Below are 21,625 nucleotides of genomic sequence, written 5' to 3' on the forward strand. Positions count from 1 at the left end.
TGGCAGATGCAGATGTGGGGCAGGGCTTCTTGTCATCTCCTCAGAGACCAGTGCAGGTTCTGCATGAAAGCTGTGGTGGGGCATATGCATTGGGGAGCTAGTCTGCAGCAGGACATGGAGGCTGGAGTGTCCCACAGGGCAGCTGGGCAAGGGCCTCATGATTAATGGAACAAAAGACATTATAAATGTTTTACCCTGATTTAGGGCAGAGGAAGTCATCATGGTGACCGGCAGGTCAGGGACAGTGGGGTCACTTCTCTAGAGACACAAGCTGAGGTCTCCCAGAATAACTGTTCTGGATGCACACATGAAATGCTCACTACTCTGTCTCCAGATAGGCTCCTGCATTTGTAATGCGGGAAGTGGGACCAGCCTAATTTCTTATTGTTTCTTTCTAAATTTGGTTTACAGAGGATCATAAAAGTGAGAAAGATCAAGCTGGACTTGAGCCACTGGCCCTCAGGTAATTCAGAGGAGAATCTGGGAAAGAGATTGGGACTGAGGCCCAAAGGGTCAAGGGTGGCGGGAGCTCCACAAATCAAGGGGAATAAAGGAAAGTGCTGAATGTATTGAATTCAGGCATTCATTGAACACCTCACTGTTGTTTTTAACTAAAGTCTTTCTTCTCTTTTGGTTTAATTACATTGGCACATTAATTCTCCAGGCTTAGTAACCTAGACACAGTCTGAGCTGAAAGTGAACTAACTAACTAAGTTTCAAGAGTCTTCTGCCCCACTAAGCGTCCTGCTTTCCTGCTCTGTGTTTTATAAGTAGGATGAGCTTTTTGCAAAGTTGACCTGCCCCAAGTTGGGTTGACAGCTAGTTTAATAGTCACTCAATTGCCCTGGGGGAAAAAAGGAATCATATAACAGGACCTGGTGAAAGAGGACTAGATGGTGTAGATCACCAGGAGGCTGCAGTGCCTCAGGACCCAGTTCTCAGTGAGTTGCTTCATATAATGATCAATGAAATATGGGCTCAGAGTCCACTGTAGCCACTAGTTGGGGTTCTTTGTGTCATGCTTGTGTCTCAGACTACATAAATGCTTCTGAAAATATCGGTAGTGAAGGACGCAGTGTTGTTTTTTGTTTTGTTTTGTTTTTATTTCTCATTCATCATAGAAATATACATGGTCTGAATTCAGTTAACTACATGACTCCACCTCCCATGCTTTTGGATGTTGGGACAATGGTTTGCTCTGCATTTCTCAATGCTTGCTTTCAATTTTTATGCTTGTCTTGTTGGAGATGGTAACAAACGGTTCGCAGGCTGCAACTGTTCCAGGGATCATACATTAAGCAGCAGTGCCTTAAAAGGAGGGCTAGCTATGTCTTTGCTTGTCTTCAGCATATTATGTGGTCAGAGCACTGGGTAGCTATTCTCTCTCCATCTACACCCCACCTACGCTCCATCCCTAAGCAGAGGTGGGTTATTTCTATTATTCTCTGCAGGCATGCTCCTCCTTGGCTCACTTGTCTTTTCCTATGAGCCATAGTCAGGACAGGTTGGTTTGGGTGACCTTGGTTTTACCCGTTGTCCCCCTTCTCCCCACCAGGCTCAGCAGGGAGCTGCAGGAGAAGGAGAAAGTGATTGAAGTCCTGCAGGCCAAGCTGGATGCTCGGTCCCTCACACCCTCCAGCAGCCATGCCTTGTCTGACTCCCGCCGCTCTCCCAGCAACACCTCTTTACTGTCTGATGAGCTGGAAGCCTGCTCTGACATGGACATAGCCAGCGAGTACACACTCTATGAAGAGAAGAAAGCTTCTCCCGGTCACTCAGGTAGCCTCCTTTCTGGGTGGTACTGTCTTTGTCTAGACTGAGTGGAGACCTGAGGAAACAGGCCTTATAGCTCCACCATGGTGTGTATCAGGCTGAACATGGCTGTGGGGCCAAGTGCCATGCACAGGCACCAGTGGATCAGGATCTTTGCTCTGCTCCTAACTCTACAAGTTACCTCTGTCACCGTGGCCTCCATGGGCATGTGCATGCTGTTGGGCACAAGGTGAGCCATTGTGGGGAGAGTGAGAAGATCATGGCAGACTCTTCTTCCTCAGTGACTCTGTCGGATAGATCTTTAAGATGGAAAACCTCCTTCATCTCTCCTACAATGATCTTGCTACTTATTCCTGAGCAGTGTTCCCTAAGTATATGTGGGTGTCCACAGATGCTGCTAGTCTTGCCTGATATTTTTGGAGTTGCCATTTTCATGTTTCAGAGCTCAGAGCACCACTATCATCCCTAAGGTGGTTTGCCTCACTATAGGAGCTGTCTGCAAGCAAGAAAATGAACACTGCTAACAGTGCTTGTGCTTGGTTCTTTCCCTGAAAGCAAGACTCTAGCCCTGGTACCCCTGGGTAAATATAAGGCCAGGATTCCAGTTCTCTGTAGAACATCATACGTTTTCTTTCATTCATGGATTTTATAGATTCCATCCATCATTCGAGTCATTCTGCTGTGTTGTCTTCTAAACCATCATCAACCAGTGCATCTCAGGGGGTTAAGGCCGAATCCAACAGCAACCCCATCAGCTTGCCAACTCCCCAGAATCCCCACAAGGAGGCCAACCAGGCCCATTCAGGTATGCAGCAGCCAATGGGGCAAACGCTTCGTCTCCTCTTTCTCTGCTGCCTGTTTGACTTTTCTTCAGCGACAGAGGTTTGGACTGCTAGGGGCCTAAATGCATCAAAACCGAGACAGAATCAAGAAACTACCCTCATTTGCCAATTGTGTCTGATTTAAGAAAATATTTTAGAAAATAAGTAATCTACATCAGGTTTTGATCTGCATATCAGCTTTGACTAGTAGTTGGCTAATCATTTAAAAAGAAATATCTTTATTGGTTTTTCTCTCATTTTATCCTGGGAGCAAAAAAGCAAAATGTTTCTCCCAGGATTCCAACAGCCATAGGATGAAAAGAAATTCACATCTGCCGATCCACTGTGTGTTACCCATTAAATCTGCATGGAGATCCTCTGCAAGAGGTGGTGCTACTTATTTCATAGCCAAGGATGGTGAGAATAGCCTCAGACAAGGTTCTGTTCATAGTACGTTACCATTAATGGATGTATGAATGGATTGGCAGTCCTTGATATGTACATAATGCATATCTTGGGGGCAGTTAAAGGAGTGCATTTCATTTACAAGTCCAGCTTAGTTGCCGGAGGGTACACTGCTCATTCACAGCCCTGTACCAGGAATGGCAAGGAAAAGGCAAACCTTGTCTTCCCCTCCTACCTCCCACCATAGCTGGCTGGCTGCCTTCAGTGTGGTTTGTTGTGAGGTTTGACTTGAGTAGAGGTGCTCCCAGAAAGCACAGTGCTTTGTTCTGCTGCCCTCAATTCCCTGAAGGCAGTTCAACCAAAATCTTAAGGAAGAGGAAGTGTTCCAATGCTTCCTGAGCCTGGTTTCAAAGTTTCTAGGCCAGAGTAGGCAGCAGCTGGACCAGAATCATGAGGAAAAGCTGTGCTTCCAGACTTGTAGACATCTGCTTAAATGTTTTGGGTTCAAACAGAGCAGTAGGTAAAGAACAGAGGATTTTAAAATCAGAATGCCTCCTCAAAGAATGCCTGGGCTGTGTTTCCTGGCAATTTGAGTATATTTGCAGTATTGATCTGAAATGGTGCCAGCACCATTGGGATGTGTTTTAGGATGTAATCATTGTCTTCTACATTAGACATTCTCTATGGGTCAGCCTTGGGTTTCTGCTCCCTCTCCATTGGCTACCTGCCCTTTAAATTCTTTTAGGGAAGAGGAAACAATTTTAAACATTGAAACTTGCCAGGGTTTCTAAAAACCTGTCTGTAGATGGGCTGCCTAAAGATCACCAGGGAAGACTTTTTTTATGCAAATTTCCTGTTCCAAGAATTTATAATTGTGTAAGTCTACATTAAGGCCTAGACAGAATCAAGAAGGCCTAAAGACTCTACATATATTAAGAGTTTTTGCTATGTGATTTAAATGCCCAGAAGGATTTGCAAGCCATTTGGTCTAAGCCACTCTACCAAAGCATCTATTTTTAATTTGGTGAATGAACACGTTGATTTAGAATTCTGAAGTTTTTTTCCATCAGAGTCCTGAACTGCATGCACTAGTAATGAAAATTTCCCCACAGCCTTTGTTCACATCTCTCCTACTCAGGATGGGACCTGATGCTGTCAGGAGTTCTAGGTGGAGAAAGAGTCTTGTCCGAGGGCCAAGGACTGATACATGCTGGGAGCAGAGCCCCAGGGGCCCCTGAGAGCATTCAGGCTCTCTGACTTGTCCATGTCCAGGATTGCTGGGGTGGGGCTCAATAATGCCACCTTACCTTCTTTAGCCAATTGCTTTCAAGATGAACACAGAGGATATATGCAGGATAGCGCTGGCAGGGGAAAAGAGGGAAGGTCAGCCAGGCCAGCCTCTGGTAGCAATGGTCACCCTTGGCTGTCTCATCCTGTACCACACTAGGTGATAGCCACTCCGCAGGGTGATATCTGGTCAGGGAATGGTTTTACCTTCTCAATCTTTTACCCATTCTTTTCTCTCATTTTCTCTTGATGATATGTCTCTTTTCCCCCTAACTTTCTGTTCCTAGGCTTTCAATTTCACTCCATACCCAAGCTGGCTAGCCTTCCTCAGGCACCATTGCCCTCAGCTCCATCCAGCTTCCTGCCTTTCAGCCCCACTGGCCCTCCCCTCCTTGGCTGCTGTGAGACACCAGTGGTTTCCTTGGCTGAGGCTCAGCAGGAGCTGCAGATGCTGCAGAAGCAGTTGGGAGAAACTGAGCACTTCTGCATTTGTGTGCTTGTGAATGGCAGCCCCACACTGTGTTGTTGTGCATGGCTTGGGCTGGATGGCAGAGTTTAAAAAAACAACACGGGTACACGTTACAAATGGAAGAGTGAGGGAAAGCTCTGCTTGCTTATTTTTTGGAAATGTATTTACTGTTATTTCTGTGGTGTGTGTGTCTCATCAGTTAACAGGTAGATATGTTCACAAGGCTCTAGACCTGGTGCTCTCACACTGTAGACAGTATTGGATACCACCAGGTATGCTGAATCTCTGACAGACTGGTGGACTGCTCATTGGTAGGGGGTGGGAGAGAGATGTTATGCTTTGCCTATGCAGGATGAAGTGGCCAAGAAAAAGTTGGCCACATTCAGTGGACTCCTTTGTGTGGCTATTATATTTTTCTGCTGTGACATGCTGTTAATCAAGTTCAGTTCCTGACATCATTAGGTTGGAGCAAAAAGGGTAATAGTAGAGGGATTCAGAAGAGGAAATGATGAGCCCCTTTTCCTACTGCACAGGGTTCATCCCTGCCCTGGGACAGGTGACATGTAGGCAGCTTAGAACCACAGCACCAGCTATGGCATCTGACTGTGAATCCCATCCTCTGATTCCCAAAGATAATTGATCTCATGTAGTTATGTAGACTGTGGACAGTCACCTTTTAGAAAGTGCTTTGATGTATTTGTAGGCTGGATGCTCATCATAAATTTAGTGTGCTGGTGGTCACTGATAGCTTAGAAAAAAATGACAAACCTTCACATGAATTTGCTCTCTCATAGCACCTTAAGCACAACAGTTAGAAAGCAGTTTGAATGAACTTTAACTTATTTGTCAGGCACTTTCTGTGCCTGTAAATAAGCTTAGGTGAGCCAGAGACTGATAGGGTCACCATGCCAACAGTTTCCAGTGATGCAAGACAATAGCCAAGAATTTGCATCCCCCTCCCTGTAGCCCCAAATGTCATGTGGACCAGCCTGTTTCTTTCCTTCTTCCTCTTTTTTTTTTCAACAGGGTCTCACTTTGTCACCCAGACTGAAGTGCAGTGGCACAATCTCGGCTCACTGCAGCCTCAACCTCCGGGGCTCAAGTGACTCTCCCACCTCAGCCCCCCAAGTAGCTGAGATTACAGGTGTGTGTCACTACACCTGGCTAATTTTTGTATTTTTTGTAGAGATGGGGTTTTGCCACGTTGCCAAGACTGGTCTAGAGCTCCTGAGCTCAAGTGATCAGCCCACCTCGGTTTCCGAAAGTGCTGGGATTACAGGCATGAGCCACTGCACCTGGCCTAGCCTATTTATTTTGTCAACCCAGGAAATGGATACTTTGTCTAGTGCAGGGAACTCTAAAGCTGAGAGAGAAAAAAAAAAAAAAAACAGAGAAGTGAAGTTACTTGTTCAAGGTCACTAATAAGTGGGAGAGATGGGCTCGAATCTGGTCTTCTGCTCCAGGTTTCACATTTCTGTTATACCTTTTCTACTTATACTTGTCTTACTTAGACCTTTCCCCAGCCTCAGCAAAGAGTTCTTCAGTCTGGAGGAACTAGGGCCACCATATCCAGCTTAATTTTAGGCTTTGTCACCATCCTGCTTAGAGTATGGGGCCGAGCTCAGCTGATCAAACTCTGGGGACTCCTTGCAACAATTTTTTCCGTCTCTTTAGAGACCAGTAGGAGCTGCTGGTGTTTCTGACCTAAAACTTGTTACTTTAGCAGTTCTGGCACCAACAATGGATGGGCAACAAATGTGCCCCATGACAGATGGCAGGAGTATTTTCTAGCTTCCATTTCTTCCCGTTGCCTCCTTTTATCTTTCCACATTTGTCTTTGCCCAAAGGGAAGGATGGAAGGAGAGCACTGTCCCTGAAAAAGGGTCTGTCGTTTTGGGTTAAATTGGAATTACATCAAGTCTGAAGCCGTTGACTGGAATTCGAATGGTCCCAGCCTAGATGAGGAAGATTGTAGCCCTTTCTTTCTCCACCTGAAGTTAAGGTCCTCTCCAAGGGACCATTGCCTATCCAAGCTCATTGTTTGCTTTGAGCCAATTTTCCATGTGGACAGTGGTGCATGGTGGCCTCTCAGGTCCCTGGGTTAAAGTCTTGTGCAAGAGTCTGTATGGTATCTTTGCATGGTTTAGAGTATGTGCTGTGTATTGTGTGGCCAAGGAACTGGAGCATGAGAATACTGATCATTGTTACTGATAGACTTAAAACCTCACATGGCCTTGATTAAAAAGTAAGCTGACTCTTTCGCTCAGGCCCGTGGCGCCGACAGGATGGGCAAGTGTCGTGGACTTCGTACTGCTAGGAAGCTCCGTAGTCACCGACGAGACCAGAAGTGGCATGATAAACAGTATAAGAAAGCTCATTTGGGCACAGCCCTAAAGGCCAACCCTTTTGGAGGTGCTTCTCATGCAAAAGGAATCGTGTTGGAAAAAGTATGAGTTGAAGCCAAACAGCCAAATTCTGCCATTAGGAAGTGTGTAAGGGTCCAGCTGATCAAGAATGGCAAGAAAATCACAGCCTTTGTACCCAACGACGGTTGCTTGAACTTTATTGAGGAAAATGATGAAGTTCTGGTTGCTGGATTTGGTCGCAAAGGTCATGCTGTTGGTGATATTCCTGGAGTCCGCTTTAAGGTTGTCAAAGTAGCCAATGTTTCTCTTTTGGCCCTACACAAAGGCAAGAAGGAAAGACCAAGATCATAAATATTAATGGTGAAAACATTGTAGTAATAAATTTTCATATGCCAAAAAAAAAAAAAAAAGTAAGCTATCTACAACCACTGATTTCCCCCTTTGCCTTGTGTTCGGATGGGGTTGAAGGCAGTTTGAAAGAGGTAGGAAATCATGTATTTGTTGCCTCCCTTCTAAAATGTAGGTGCTTAAATTTTTAATCTTCTTCCTTAGCTAAGTGATCCTAATGAACATCTAGTATTTTGCAAATTGGAGGAGAGACTCATGACAAGACTTCCCAAACTTCTGCCTATTAGAATCACCTAGAATGAATTTAAAACATCCATTGTTCAAGATGTATCCCATATTGATTAAGGCAAAATCTCTGGAATCCAGGAATCAGTATATGTTTCCATACTTTCTCAGCTGATTCCAATATGTACCCAAATTTGAGAACCAGCTACAAGTGGGGCTAAAAACTGGCAAGTGGCAATTACACTAACCCCTCTGAGGAGTTTGGCTTGGTTGGAAGAAACAATGACCTCACTCCTGTTGCTTAGGAGAAGCTACCTGTCTATTCTGCTGCCCATGTTCATAATCCCTGAAAGAAAGCAGGCTTCTGAATTTTCTTCTAAACTGTGTCTCTGCCCACCTCTTTCCCCATCTTCCCCATGCTGGGCTTCTTTTTACAAAGAAGTGGAGATGATGGGGCTCAAGGGAAAGGCCTGTGATTTCAAAGGGTCCATGAAAGTGTCAGCCTATGAAATGAAAGGTCCTACCTGCCTCTGTGGAATAGTATTCAATGATTCTTTAGACAGGAGTGATGACATTTTGCAGCTCCTTGAGTCATGTTGGATGGGATCCAAATAAATACTTGCCTTACATAGACCCTTCCCCAGCCTCAGCAAAGAGTTCTTCAGTCTGGAGGAACTAGGGCCACCATATCCAGCTTGATTTCATGTCCCCTTTCTCTTCTGAAAAACTCCAAGGTGGAACGGACATATTGACCAGTTAGTTTCAGGGAAAGGCAAGTACATGTAGACAAACAGATGTTCGTGTTCACAGGTAAGCTCAATCCTGTATTCCGTTGCACTCACAACTTCTAACTGTGGGAGTGAATCCTACTTTTAGAACTTTCCTTGGAGTCTGTCATGAAGGATTCTAGTAGGAGCCAGGAGCAGGGCCACTGGACTTTTCCATTTTATATACTGATGACTTTAAGATACTTTATTCTCTACCTCTTGTGTCTCCTGCTAGGAAATGCAAAGGGTGAGAGTTACAACCTCTAGGTTACGAGCCTTAGTTTAATTGGTATACCACAGTGAACTGGGATCTCTGACATTCCACAGGTCTCCTTTTAGTCTCTATTCTTAGCAATCACACACTTCCTTGCAAATCCTTCCCTTCTGACACCCCATTTGCTTCTTACTCATGTTTCTTTCTGCCCAGGTGCCAGCACTCTTCCTTCTGCTTCCACAGCTACATTGCCGAGCAACGACTTGGAAGCCGACTCTTCCCACTACCTCAACTCTGCCCAGCCTCACTCTCCTCCTAGGGACACCATAGAACTAGGAAGAATCCTGGAGCCTGGGTACCTGGGCAGCAGTGGCCAGTGGGACATGATGAGGCGTCAGAAAGGGAGTTTATCTGGGGACCTATCCTCAGGCTCCTCTGTGTACCAGCTTAACTCCAAACCCACAGGTAAAGCACAAAGTAGAGACGGCAGCCTTTGAAAAGAAGTCTCATTCGGAGTCTACTCTTTTCCTACCCAGGCTGGACTGTTTCATTCCTCCATCCCTGGCTCACAGAGTGAGGGGTAGAAAATGGAAGAGCTGTATCAGGGCTCAGTCCTTTCCAAGTTCATTTCTTCATTCTCCTGCCCAGGGCCTCAGTGCTCTGTAGGGATATGGGAAAGTCAGGGACCCACCTCTTGTGTTCTCACACTCATATCCTTACGTCTCTCTGCAGCCTGGCCTCTTTGCAGCCCACTCTCTTAGACCCCTCCAGAATGCCAGGCATAGACGGGACTTTCTTCCAACAGTCAGGAGTTGTCACAGGAAAGGGTGCAAGGGTGCAGCTCCCCAACCCTGCACATATATCCTGTGCACAAAACTCAGTCACAGCAAGTGGAGAGGTATAGCTAAGCTCATAAATGCTGGGATGCCGCTCAGTTCCAACAGTAAGACAATCGTAATTTTCAGGAAAAGACTGAGCCCAAAGCAAAATGGTGCAGTTAATGTCCGGTGTAAGCATCCCTCTGACTTTTCTGCATCTTTTTCCTTTGTTTGGCAGGGTGGGGGGGGTGTTGTCCCCTCTCTAATCTGCCTTCAGATCTCTAGATCCTTCCAGGCTATTCTTTCATCTTCCATATTAAAAGTGATTTCAGGGAAGCATTCAATGTCAGTCATTAACTGCATAGGGTGAGTGTAAGATCACATACTTTTACTTTAGGCCTTCTTTCTAAGGGTGGGAGGAAGGGCTTTGTCCCTTGCTAAAGAATGCTCGCTCACGTGTCAGTAAGAAGAAAGGTAGAGTGAGATCTCACCTATCATCCTCATAGTCACACCCAGGAGGTGGCCATACCTTTCCAGATGCTAGGCAGGCCTTATCCAGAGCTCTCAGTTATTTTTCTAAAACATGTGGAACTCTCACAAGACCCCTGTGTGGGAGGAGGCCCATGGAGATTTTTTAGCAAGTGACTGTTATGTGTTTGAAAGCACATTTACTATTTAAACAAAACTACCATTCTTTTGGGTGTCCGTGTGAGAGGACACAGTTGGCAGAAGGCTAGTGATATTTACAGGTCTTGCTGCAAGGCCCCTGGCTGAGCCCCACCCCCATCAGTAACCAGGATTCTCCATCTCCCACCTTTGTCCATGTCCTGGTGGTTTGGCTGCAGGGGCTGACCTGCTGGAAGAGCATCTTGGTGAAATCCCGAACCTGCACCAGCGCCTGGAGGAGTCCATCTGCATCAGTGACCGCCTATGGGAGCAAGTGGAACACTGGCTGACCTCTACTGCATGTGGAAGCGGTAGGAGAGGCCCAGACCTTCCTGTTTCTGGCTCTATTTAGGGACCTTTAGGCAGAGCTTCACAGATATTCTTTACTTCACTTGCTCCTTATGAACAGTCCAGCAAGGGAGGTGGGCAAGTACTGTCATCCCTACTTTCTGAATATATCTGAGTTTAGAGAGTAACTCTCTTTAAGGCAGAACTACGTCTGATGCCCAGAGTCACCTGACTTCTCACCCCATACTTAATCTGCTTATATACTGCTGATGTCTGTGCCTTTGTTGTGTGATTGATAAGTGGTGGAACCAGGTCTGTAAGGGTCCTCCCACCTCTACCCTCGCCTCTTTACCAAGGTGGCCTTTCTCCTTACACTCTCCTTCCAAGCTGCTGTCATGTGGAGGCCAGTCTTTCCATATGTTGTTGTCCTGCCTATACCACAGCAGCAGCTGTTTAGGGAGATCGAGCCTCCTGCACCATTGCAGTTACGGCATGTGATGATGCACGCAAAGAATCCACTGAGAAGAGGCACACAGAAAACATGTACCCAGCCCCCCATGTTTCATTCAGGGCCAGGCCTTCAGTCCTTGGGGTTTTCTGCTGGGTTGGGGCAGTATCTTTGAGAGATAAAGAATGGGAAACTTTTGGAAGCTTCTGTTACCCAAATGTATACTTTCTGGGACAGGATCCACCTCTAAGTTCTACAGTCAGGGTCTGGAGTCCATACCTCAGCTCTGCAATGAGAACAGAGTCCTCAGGGAAGAAAATCAGAGACTTCAGGCTCAACTGAGTCATGTTTCCAGAGGTACGTGGTCAAAACCCACAAATTGTGGTCACTCTTAAGTTTCTTTCTTCCCTGGCCACACTAACCACCAACTGGAGAAGCAAACAAAAGAAGGTAGAGGTAACAGAGCTACTCAGATCCACCAACCCAAACTCACAGCTATTCTCAGTCTAGAGAAGGCTGCTTTCTAAGATGTGCCAACTATGGGCCCCTCAGACTCCTCGTCCCCGGGAGCGAAGAGCTCTAGGAAATCCATCATTTCTGTACAAGCCCACCTGCATATATCCAGAGTCACGAGCTATCAACCTGGATACCAGTCTGGTATATGTTCTACCTCCCTTCACTCACAACTGATTTGGAACCAATAAAGGAGGGAGTGAGAATGCCTATCTTCCCTCTCAAGTTTCTCCAGACTTTACTGCAGCTGCATGTGTCATTCCTGGCCCTGCTCTGCCATCCCTCTGCCTCCTCACCACATCCCTCACTCATAGACTCAGGGCCCCTCTCTGGTCAGTACTCCTATGACTCCATGCTGAGTAGTACTAGCAAATGCCCCCCAGCACTTTCCCAGCCCTAGCCAGGGGGCGCTCACAGGTGGGCATCATTTCTCGTGTGGCTGGGAGGCAGCTGACTTTGGTGTTGGTCTACTTGATCAGCTCAATATATTATCAATAACAAAGTATTTTTATTCACAAATATTTATTGAACAGCCATAAAAAGACTGAGAGTAGTATCCAAAAGGATTAAGCTCAGAATGAAGGAATGCTTGTGGAAAAGGAAAAAGCCACCAAGAGATACTTCTAAATTAGCCACCTAAATTAATTAATTAATTTAATTAATTGATTTCTGTATTAGCAAGAAGTTTTGAGAGGAAAGGTCACTGCTGGGGGACGATAACAAAAGTTAACAGATAAGAAAGAGGGCAGAACTACTAAGCTACCGTTGCATGCTGGGAGAGAATAGAACAGACCTCACAGGTGAGAAGACAGTAAAAGATTTAAACGAGTACAATTTGCCAGGCTCAGGTGACTCTTTCCCCAGAGGACTTACTGAGCCTGCAGCTGTATTTTTAGAGTCCCTTCAATAATCTTTGACAACTTGTGAAGATCAGAGAAGTGCTGCAAGTTCAAAAAAGAGCAAATATCCCAGTTTTCAAAATAATGAAAGTGATACATTCCAAAAAAATCTTGACGTTGATCTTTGTCAAAATTCAAGAATGGATTATTGAACAGATGGTATGTGAGCACTTGGAAAGTGGTGAGCATTAGAAAGCAGAATTTCTCTAAGAGCAAGGTAGGACAGATTAAATAAGTGGAATGAAGGGTTTTGCAAAGAGAGAGATGTACCATTCTCCAGACTGCGGGGGATGTTGAGCCAGCATGCTCTTCCCACCAACATAGGGCCTTCCTTCCCTGCTCCTTAGCTCTGTTTGTCAGGGCGGATGTGCTTGGGGTCATCTTCCTGCTGAGCTCTGGCCCCATCATAATAAATCAGTCTTCCTGTGTTGTTCTCACCAGAGCAATCCCGAGAAACGGAAAGCCTGAAGGAGGCTCTGCTGTCCTCTCGATCCCACCTTCAAGAGCTGGAAAAGGAGCTGGAGCACCAGAAGGTGGAAAGGCAGCAGCTTTTGGAAGACTTGAGGGAGAAGCAGCAAGAGGTCTTGCATTTCAGGGAGGAACGTCTTTCCCTCCAGGAAAACGACTCCAGGTAAGAGGGGACCCATTGACAGATAAGGCAGCATTCTTCATTCTTACATTCATTCTTACATTATAAGAAGGGATATTGGCAAGACAATTGGTGTCCTCTTTTGGAAACCTCAGTGTTCCCTCTGCTATTCCTGAGTTTTGTGTGTCAGTCGGGGCATGGAGAGGGGGTGGGGCGCTTTGAGCAGAAGAAAGGACTTCTTTGGGAATGCCTTGTCCCTCTCAAGTTGAGAGAGTAAAACTCTGTTATAGAAGTCTTCAGTATATCAGAGACATGAAAAAGAAGGGTTCCTATGCTTCCAATTACATATAGGACATTAGTCTCACCATCACCTAGGAAGCTTCTATACTGGCTGTGATGCCTGGTCCCAGCATAAGCCCTGTAACTGCTTGTCAGGATGCAAAGAGCACTGTAGGAGCAGTAAGGAGACTGTGCTGGTGTGTCTGTTCTGCTCTGAACTAATGTAGGTAATGGTGTGTTTTCAAGCAAAGTTACTTGACCTCCCTCAGCCACCATTTCCACATCTGCAAAATAAGTGATGGTCTTCATGACCCCCTGAGTTGACATCTGGGGCTCAGATGTAACCCTAACCATAACCCTTTATGACCCCCTGAGTTGACATCTGGCTCTCAGCTTATTGCTCTGGTGTGGCTGAGTAGCTCTGCCATCTCAGTGGGCCTTGCCTCTCCCTGGTCAGACTGCAGCACAAGCTGGTTCTCCTGCAGCAATAGTGTGAAGAGAAACAGCAGCTCTTTGAGTCCCTCCAGTCAGAGCTACAAATCTACGAGGCACTTTATGGCAATTCCAAGAAGGGGCTGAAAGGTATGTGTTCTTCTCCCCTCACCCCATGAGCTTTTTGCCCTTGCATAGGATGCTAGTGAGGTCATTCCTTTGGGAGTTGTGGAGATCATGAGAAGCTACAGAGTTCTGTCTCAGAAACCGCCACCCAAGCCTGGGGCTCCCAGTAGGAACTCTCATACACAAAGCCCAAGGGGACAGGTTGTGGCATGAGCAAGATCCAGCCTGATCATTCCTAATTACTTTAAGAAAATCTAGACATTCCTATCAATGTCTAGATTGTAACATTTTTTAAAGCAAAAGAACTGTCCTAATGATATCATCATTTGAAAAGGCCTTTAATATTGTCGGTAATATATACTGACAACCCATTCAGCCCAATGCAGCAGGCAGTCTGCTCCCACCATGACCCTTTTCCTAGTGACATCTGGCTCTTAGCTTATTGCCCTTTCATTTAATTTTCATAAATTCTGATTTAGTTTCCTGATTTTCTAAAGAGAAGGTGAACTGGAATTTGAAGAAATACAGGGGCTTACCAGGCTGGGCGAATAGCTTAAGTACAAAGTCATGGTGAGTGTTGAGTCATTGGGGCCAGCCTGCCCACAGGAGAAAATTAAAAGACACAAAAACAAAAAACCCTTATAGAAATACCACTAAAAGGACCTAAATTTCAATCCTGGATTTAAATATTAAGGACATTTATTGAAGACTTTGCTGCCTGCTGAAATAATAATCTAATATTTGAGAATTTTGATATATTTCTTCATTCTTTAAATGGAGAAGGGTACTCAAAACATAATGTGAATAAGTCACAGCAGGCTGGGACAGAGGACTGACATCAATGTCATGAAATTTAGCAAAGTTAAAAAGCAAAATCCTGAGCTCAATTAAAAATATCAGTGGTAGAAATAACGGATGAGGGTAGAAATATAGGACAGGCAGCCATTCATGGACTTGAGGGTTTGGGGTTTGGTAGAAACATGTTCACACAAGTAAGGCATAGGCCAAAGATTGCTAGAAATGCCAGCTGAAACTGACACTACAGTAGTGTAAGTGTGATGTTCGCCTGTGGAGACCATGTCTAAAATATTGTTACATTAAGGGGCACTATCTTTGAAAAGGGCATTGACACACTAGGGAACATAATGAAGACAGGGCGCACAATGGTGTGGACCAGAAATCTCCAACTGGTCAAAGAAACTAAAGAAATTTAGGCTTTCAAAAGATCTTGAGGACGTGAGAACTGGCTTCGGATATTTGAAGAACAGTCAGGTGAAAAAGAACTCTATTTTATGTCCCTCCAGAGGGCTAAACAAAGAGTGAAGGGCAGTGGAATTTAGATTGGAATTATCATAAATCCTGATTTAGTTTCCTGATTTTCTAAAGAGAAGGTGAACTGGAACTTGAAGAAATAGAGGGGGCTCACCAGGCTGGGAGAATAGCTTAAGTACACAGTCATGGTGAGTGTTGGGTCAGTGGGACCAGCCTGCCCACAGGAGAAGCTTGGGGTTGGGGGAGTGAGAAGTCAGGATGGTGGAGCAGAGTCACCAAATCTTGAAAGCTCACAGGTCAGGGTGAAAGTTGACATTCTGTATAGTAGATAATGAAACTAAGTCTGTTCTTTTTCAAAGAAGATAAGCATATGATGAAAAGAGAACTTTAGGATGCTAAGTCTCAGGGGATGTCCTGGAGTTGGGAGGCATTAGAATCTGGGAAACTATTGGAGGGGTCTAGTGATATTCTGGTATATTAAGAGATGACAGTCCAATATAAGGTGCTATTGGGAAGATGAAAGCATATAGATAGATTTTAAAACATCTCTAAAACTACTTCATCCTGAGCTACCTTTCCTTTCATGCTTTTCTCCCTGCCTTTTAGGACTCATTTCAAAGCTACAACCACTAAAGCTCCATAATCTCTTACCTGTACTTTCAAAATTCAGTAAGATCTCCAAATTAAAATTTTCAAATACTCATTTAGTGACAAAATCTAGATGATCTGACAAGAGGATATTCATAAGTCTTTATCTACTTAGAATATTCACATAGCTCATTGCAGAAATAGTTACATGTTTGATTAAGGATTGTGGCTCACATGCAACTGGGTACATGTTATATATGATATATGCACTCTGTTGCCTTGCTAAAAACTAAAATAAATTTTACCTTTCGAAATACATTTGTTTGGCCTTAAGGTTTTCAGATAAGGGATTGTGGCCTTATAGAATATTTCTTAGATCTCTTCATCCCCAGTACAAAGAAGTAGACTACATGTGGTGAATGGAGGTAAATATATGTACATATATATATTTATATATGTGTGTGTGTATATATACGTGTACATATATATGTACATGTATATACACACGCGACATATATATACACACACTATATATAGTTGTATATATATGTACACACACACACACATATATATATAGAAAGAGAGAAAGAGAAAGACGTTGAAAAACTCATTTATTTATAATCCCTCGTCTAAGGTGCCCAACTCACATTCTCACATGCTACCAAAAGGCCTCCTCCTTCTCCTCTTTCATTTTTGAGAGTGGAGACCGCGAAATCTCTTTCTCCCTCATCCCCTACCCTGCTCTAGCTCAGTGCTGACCTTCTACCTTGGAGGATCCTATACTTTAGCCTACAGGACTAAGATTACTATGGACTTATCCTCATCTGCCAATCAAATGCTCTATAGGTGCATGTGTGTAACTTAAGCCGCAGGGAAGTTTCAGACTGGATGTGTGCTAGCTCAGTGCCATCCCCAGGCCACACACAGAAATGGTGACATCTCCATCATAGATGGGTTACATGAGACTCAGATGATAGTGGGGTCTTTGGCAGAAAAGAATGTCACAGAGGAGGCTTCTGACAAGTGCTTGGAAATACTTGGGTCAATGTTACCAGACTCCTCTTCTCTCTTAGCTTACAGCCTGGATGCCTGTCACCAAATCCTTTTGAGCAGTGACCTGAGCCACCTGGTGGCAGAGGTATGAGCTCTGAGAGGGCAGCTGGAGCAGAGCATTCAGGGGAACAATTGTCTGCGACTGCAGCTGCAACAGCAGCTGGATAGCGGTGCTGGCAAAGCCAGCCTCAGCCCCTCCATTAACCAGAACTTCCCGGCCAGCGCTGACTCTGGAAACAAGCAGCTGCTCCTCCAAGGTAGGAAGGAAAAGGGACTTAGAAAACCCTCGGCCAGTGGGGAGATCACCAGGATGTCTGCGGCAGAAGGTGCAATCGGCCTGGTCCATGCTCCTTAGGGTCAGGTTGAAATCAGAGATGCCCTGAGTGAAAGCATGGGATTTAGGTCAGACCGGGCTCCAGATTCTGAGTTTACCGCTTATAGGTCGTTTGATTTGGGCAAGATGTCTAAAGTCTCAGTGGTTTAAGCCTTAGTTTCCTCATATTTAAGATGAGGATAATAACAATATATACCTTATATGATTTTGAGCATTAAATGAGATCATTTACAAGTGCTTGGCACACTAAGAATTGCTCAATAATTAGCAGCTGTATATGTTCATATCTTTTTCTTGGATTTTCTTGGTGCTTTAGTTTTAGCAAAGTGTTTTCACATATATAATTTCGTCTGAAGTAAAGCAGGTTTTGCTGTCTCTGTATTTCACATAAGAAAACTTAGGTCTTGAGATATTAACAGACAAGCGAGGGTTTAGAGAAGTTATAGACAAAGCCAGGATCAGAACCAGATGTTGTGATTTTCAGTCTGTGTTCCTTCCAGCTCATTGTGCCCTGTCTCAGTATTGCCGACCTTCCCAGATTCTCTAGTCCCCCTTTCCCTCACAGGTGGGGAACTCAACTGTGTGGCAAAATGTTCCTGCCCCTAAGGAAACAGGGCTCTGGGGAAGTCCTGGATGGTGGGTGATTTATTTCGGGCGGTCATCATTCGCTTTCTCTACCCCACCCCTTGCCTGCCTTTTCAGATAGGTGTGTTTGACCAGGTCCCCCTTCTCTTCTCAATATCCCCCATCAATCTCACTTCTCCCAGTTTTCATTGAAGTGTCAGTGCTGTCCCCCTAGTCTCTTAAATCATTCAATTTCTACTTCCTCTGTCCTTTTCTCCTTTTGATACACCATTTAGTACACCATCTCCACTCACCTCCATGGCCATACCTTCAATTTTATTCAAATCAGGAACCACTTCTGTTCAGTTTCTCTAAAGCTGAGCTTTCAAACTCTCCTGCCAGCTATTTCTGGGTCATGTTAATCTTTATTTTTCTCTGGTTCTTGTAGATGCTTATTTATCTGACAGTAACCTTATTTGTCAAATGAAGGTGACAATAACATGATTATGCTGTTTTAGCAATTCAATAAAAAAACACACGTGGGCTGCCAAGCAAACCACCTGACCACCAGGAACTGCTCAGCTTACATTAGTTGGACACCTTGCCCTCCTCTGGACTGCCCTGATGGTTGTGGTGTTCAGTTATGTCTCCAACTCTTCCTTCTAACCAGGCCTTCCCCTCTCACTGGCTTCCCACACAGCAGCCAAGACTCAGCCCCACTGGTGTAGTCCCTGCCCATCTTTCTCTAGCACCCCCGAGGCCTGAGCTGGAAAGCAGGCACTGGGCCACACTTGCCTGAGCAGGACCTTTTCTACCTTCTTTGTGATATTTTCCAATTCCTACACCATAGGGTTGCTTGTTAGTCTCCAGCAAGACAATGTTAACCCACCAAGCCCTCTCTCCGTTCTTCTCATACAAGTCAATTTTTTTCAGTATTACCTCATCAGAATGATGACTAGAATGTTGAGTCCCCCATGAATCCATTCATTCCTTCATTCCTTGATTCTAGATTTTAATATGTACTATGTATATTTATACATATTACATTTAGTTACAGGGCATCTTATTAGATACTCAAGACTTGGTTTATAAAAATATACCTAATAATTTTTCAAACTAGAAGTTACGCTCTCATGGAACACCCCTCAATTACAGGAATATCTTTTTGTTCTGAAGAATGGAAACATTCTGAACTCAGTGACTCATAGGCTTTTGCTTTTGCTTGTGGGATATGGATAATTCTGTAAGAGGAGAGTCCTGCCACCTTAGGTCTCAGTGGGGACGGCTAGGTGTGCATGTGCTTCACATGCAGTGTGTTCCAGGGCTCCTGAAAACTGTGGTTGCCTTTACCCCCTAGATTCAGCCGTGTCCCCTCCAGTCTGGGATGTTGGTATGAATTCCCCAGCTCTGGTCTTCCCCAACTCTGCTTCCTCTACTCCTGGCTCAGAAACGGCCATAATCAACTGAGCAAATGGTAAATATGGCAACAAAAGGGCCCAGGGACTGATGATGGAAAGAGATTAATGCAAACAACCTTTTCTTGTCTGTAAACATATTATCTGTATTTAGAGAGTTTTCTCTGCATGCCCCAAGGCCTTTAGCCCTACTCCCTGCACCTTCTGTGGCTGCCTTTCTTGCCATTGTTCATCCTCCTGTAGTTTTCCTACTGCTGTTCTTGCTTCATTGCACCATAATCTCTCCATTCTTGAAAATGTTCTCTGTATCCAGCTTGATTTCCTTGTCTGTGTCTTCTCTACCCAGAAGCTTATTATTTATTATGATTCATCCTGTTTCATTTGCCAATAAGGAAAAAATTGTCTCCTGGCAAATTTATCATTAAGAGATAATGTAAGAAAGATTATAAAAATATAGAAGCCAGAAGATCTCTATGGACTTTGCCCCACTCTTGTAAATTCCAAGGCTTCCTTTCTTGTTCCCAGCCTCGTCCTTTTCTTGTTCCCTACCTCTTTTGAGTTGGAGTAAACTGAGGATATCATTATGAATAACAGAAGATTCTGTTGTGTTGTCATTTTCTTTTTCAGGCTTGGGTTTGGATACTTCTCCAGTATTGAAGACCCCTCGCAAGCTGGAGGGTGATGCTACTGATGGCTCCTTTGCCAATAAGCATGGCCGCCATGTCATTGGCCACATTGATGACTACAGTGCCCTAAAACAGCAGATTGCAGAGGGCAAGCTGCTGGTCAAAAAGATAGTGTCTCTTGTGAGATCAGCGTGCAGCTTCCCTGGCCTTGAAGCCCAAGGCACAGAGATAGTCACATCTGTAGCTTTAGGTGCACTCTTTCCTTGTGCCCTTTCTTCCTTTGATGTTAACTCCTTCTCCCACCATTTTTGTTTTTTTGTTTTTTTTCCATGCTTTGCATCTCTCAACAGCTGAGGCTTCCTCTTCCATGCATAGCAGCCAGGCCCTTTCTTCTCTATCTCCTATTTTCACTGTGAGTTCTGCTCTGTTCCATATATAGCTGACTGGATATTTCCCCTCAGCCCCACAGAAACACGTGGCATTGCCTAGCAGCCTTTGGTAGCTTATTATCTACCATAGTCTTGCAGGCACATGACCATCTGTGGGCAGAGTCAACTCAATGGGATGGACAGAAACTGAAGGATTTGCAGGTGTATGGCCCCCACATGCGGAAGGGGTGAGAAGCCTGACAGCCACGGCATTTCCTTGTGCAGACTGCATACGGGGAGGGAAGGTAGTCAGCAAAGCTTCTCAGAGCACCTTTCCAGTGAGAGAGACCAGGCACCAGTGGCTGTGCTGTCTGAGCTGTTGGAGACCCATGGATGCATAGGGACAGCCCTGCCTCCACGGAGCCCCCACACTAGAGGGCAAGACACACACCCAAGTAGATAAGCACAGTACGGGGCTACAGGCACAGTATGAGAAGTCATCCTTTGTGCTGTGAGAGCGCCAATGCAAATGTCATTTATCTCAGGCAAGGAAGGTAACAGGTTCATAGAGGACATAGCAAGTGGGGTGAGTTTTGAAAGCCTTATGGGTTCTGCAGGTGGAGGAAGGCATTCCTGGTAAAGGGAGCAGCACCTTAGTTCTGAGAGCTGCAAATGGTTGTGCAAGGGCTTCACAGATTCAAGCAGGCCCATGTTCTGTGCCTCACTCACAAAGGAAGCTTGAGCCCATGCAGGGGGAAGAAAGTAATCTCTCCACTCCTGTGGTGTTACCTTTCCCCAGGTGCTAGGCAGCAAAGGCATTCATGAGCTTCGGAGCAGCACCAGTGCCCTGCACCATGCCCTAGAGGAGTCGGCTTCCCTCCTCACCATGTTCTGGAGAGTGGCCCTGCCAAGCACCCACATCCCTGTGCTGCCTGGCAAAGTGGTAAGATGCCAGTGTCCTTTCTTGGTTCAAACCCAGTTCTCCTGCCCTCCAATACTGTTCTGTCTCCTCAATGTCGCAGCTTTTCCAGAAAATCAGGAGCCACATTGTGAAATGGGATAGACAGGAATTTAGAGAACTGTCCCTGGAGGGACATCTCTGACCCTTGGTGGCTGCTTTCATTGCAGCTCTAAATACATCCCATTCCCCACCAGCCCCCTGACCCCTGGATAAGAAATCAAAGAAGAAGAGGAAGGAGTGTGGAGAAGGCGGAGACATCATAACCCTGGCAATCCATAAATGTTCAGTTTCTTTACCTCTCTGAAGTTTGGATGAGCTGAAATTCAGTTAAAGCTTCAGCACCCATCTCCCACCCCACAGGTCCCGTGGTCAAATGATCACAGAATGCCCCATGAGACTGAGCCTTTTTAGCCACTGCCTGGAATCCCAACATACAACTTAAGCTGGCATCGCTGGACCAGGCCTGGGGAAAGTTAGCATCCCCTCAGGATCTGCTCAGAGCTCAGGCTAACTCTGATTGGCAGACCCTTGTGTAGGCAGGTTTCAGGATCCCCTCCCCAGGAATTCTACTTCCAGGTCAATGTCACCAATACCTTTTGGATCCAACTATGCTAATTCCAGGGAAAGGGTGTTGTGCCATCTTCATGTTGGCACAAATATTTACAAACTTGCAAACTTGCCTGAGTCCAGATCTCTCTCCCCAGCATAACA

At 45.2% G+C, this 21,625-nt stretch overlaps 1 protein-coding gene and 1 pseudogene across 10 annotated transcripts in view; both read left to right on the forward strand.

The window, feature by feature from the left end:
* LOC134756922 (myomegalin-like) overlaps window positions 1-20,891 on the forward strand; it is a 54,320-nt gene extending 33,429 nt beyond the window's left edge. For 2 of the 10 annotated variants that reach the window (XM_063697063.1, XM_063697058.1), the window contains 11 exons: window positions 412-463; window positions 1,556-1,779; window positions 2,426-2,578; window positions 5,782-5,899; window positions 8,889-9,140; window positions 10,339-10,470; window positions 11,133-11,252; window positions 12,749-12,938; window positions 16,667-16,903; window positions 18,902-19,018; window positions 19,587-20,117. In XM_063697063.1, the coding sequence (XP_063553133.1) occupies window positions 1,747-1,779; window positions 2,426-2,578; window positions 5,782-5,899; window positions 8,889-9,140; window positions 10,339-10,470; window positions 11,133-11,252; window positions 12,749-12,938; window positions 16,667-16,709 (1,041 nt within the window). In that variant the 5' untranslated portion in view covers window positions 412-463; window positions 1,556-1,746 and the 3' untranslated portion in view covers window positions 16,710-16,903; window positions 18,902-19,018; window positions 19,587-20,117. Of the gene's footprint in view, window positions 1-411; window positions 464-1,555; window positions 1,780-2,425; window positions 2,579-5,781; window positions 5,900-8,888; window positions 9,141-10,338; window positions 10,471-11,132; window positions 11,253-12,748; window positions 12,939-13,632; window positions 13,758-16,666; window positions 16,904-18,901; window positions 19,019-19,586; window positions 20,119-20,752 lie in introns of those variants that run through there. The other 8 variants (XM_063696946.1, XM_063696907.1, XM_063696970.1 and 5 more) reach the window with 8 other exon arrangements.
* On the forward strand, window positions 6,944-7,531 carry LOC129525678 (small ribosomal subunit protein uS12-like; annotated as a pseudogene).
* Window positions 20,892-21,625: the final 734 nt, after the last annotated feature.

This window comes from Gorilla gorilla, chromosome 1, assembly GCF_029281585.2.
Source record: "Gorilla gorilla gorilla isolate KB3781 chromosome 1, NHGRI_mGorGor1-v2.1_pri, whole genome shotgun sequence".
Classification (NCBI taxonomy): Eukaryota; Metazoa; Chordata; class Mammalia; order Primates; family Hominidae; genus Gorilla; species Gorilla gorilla.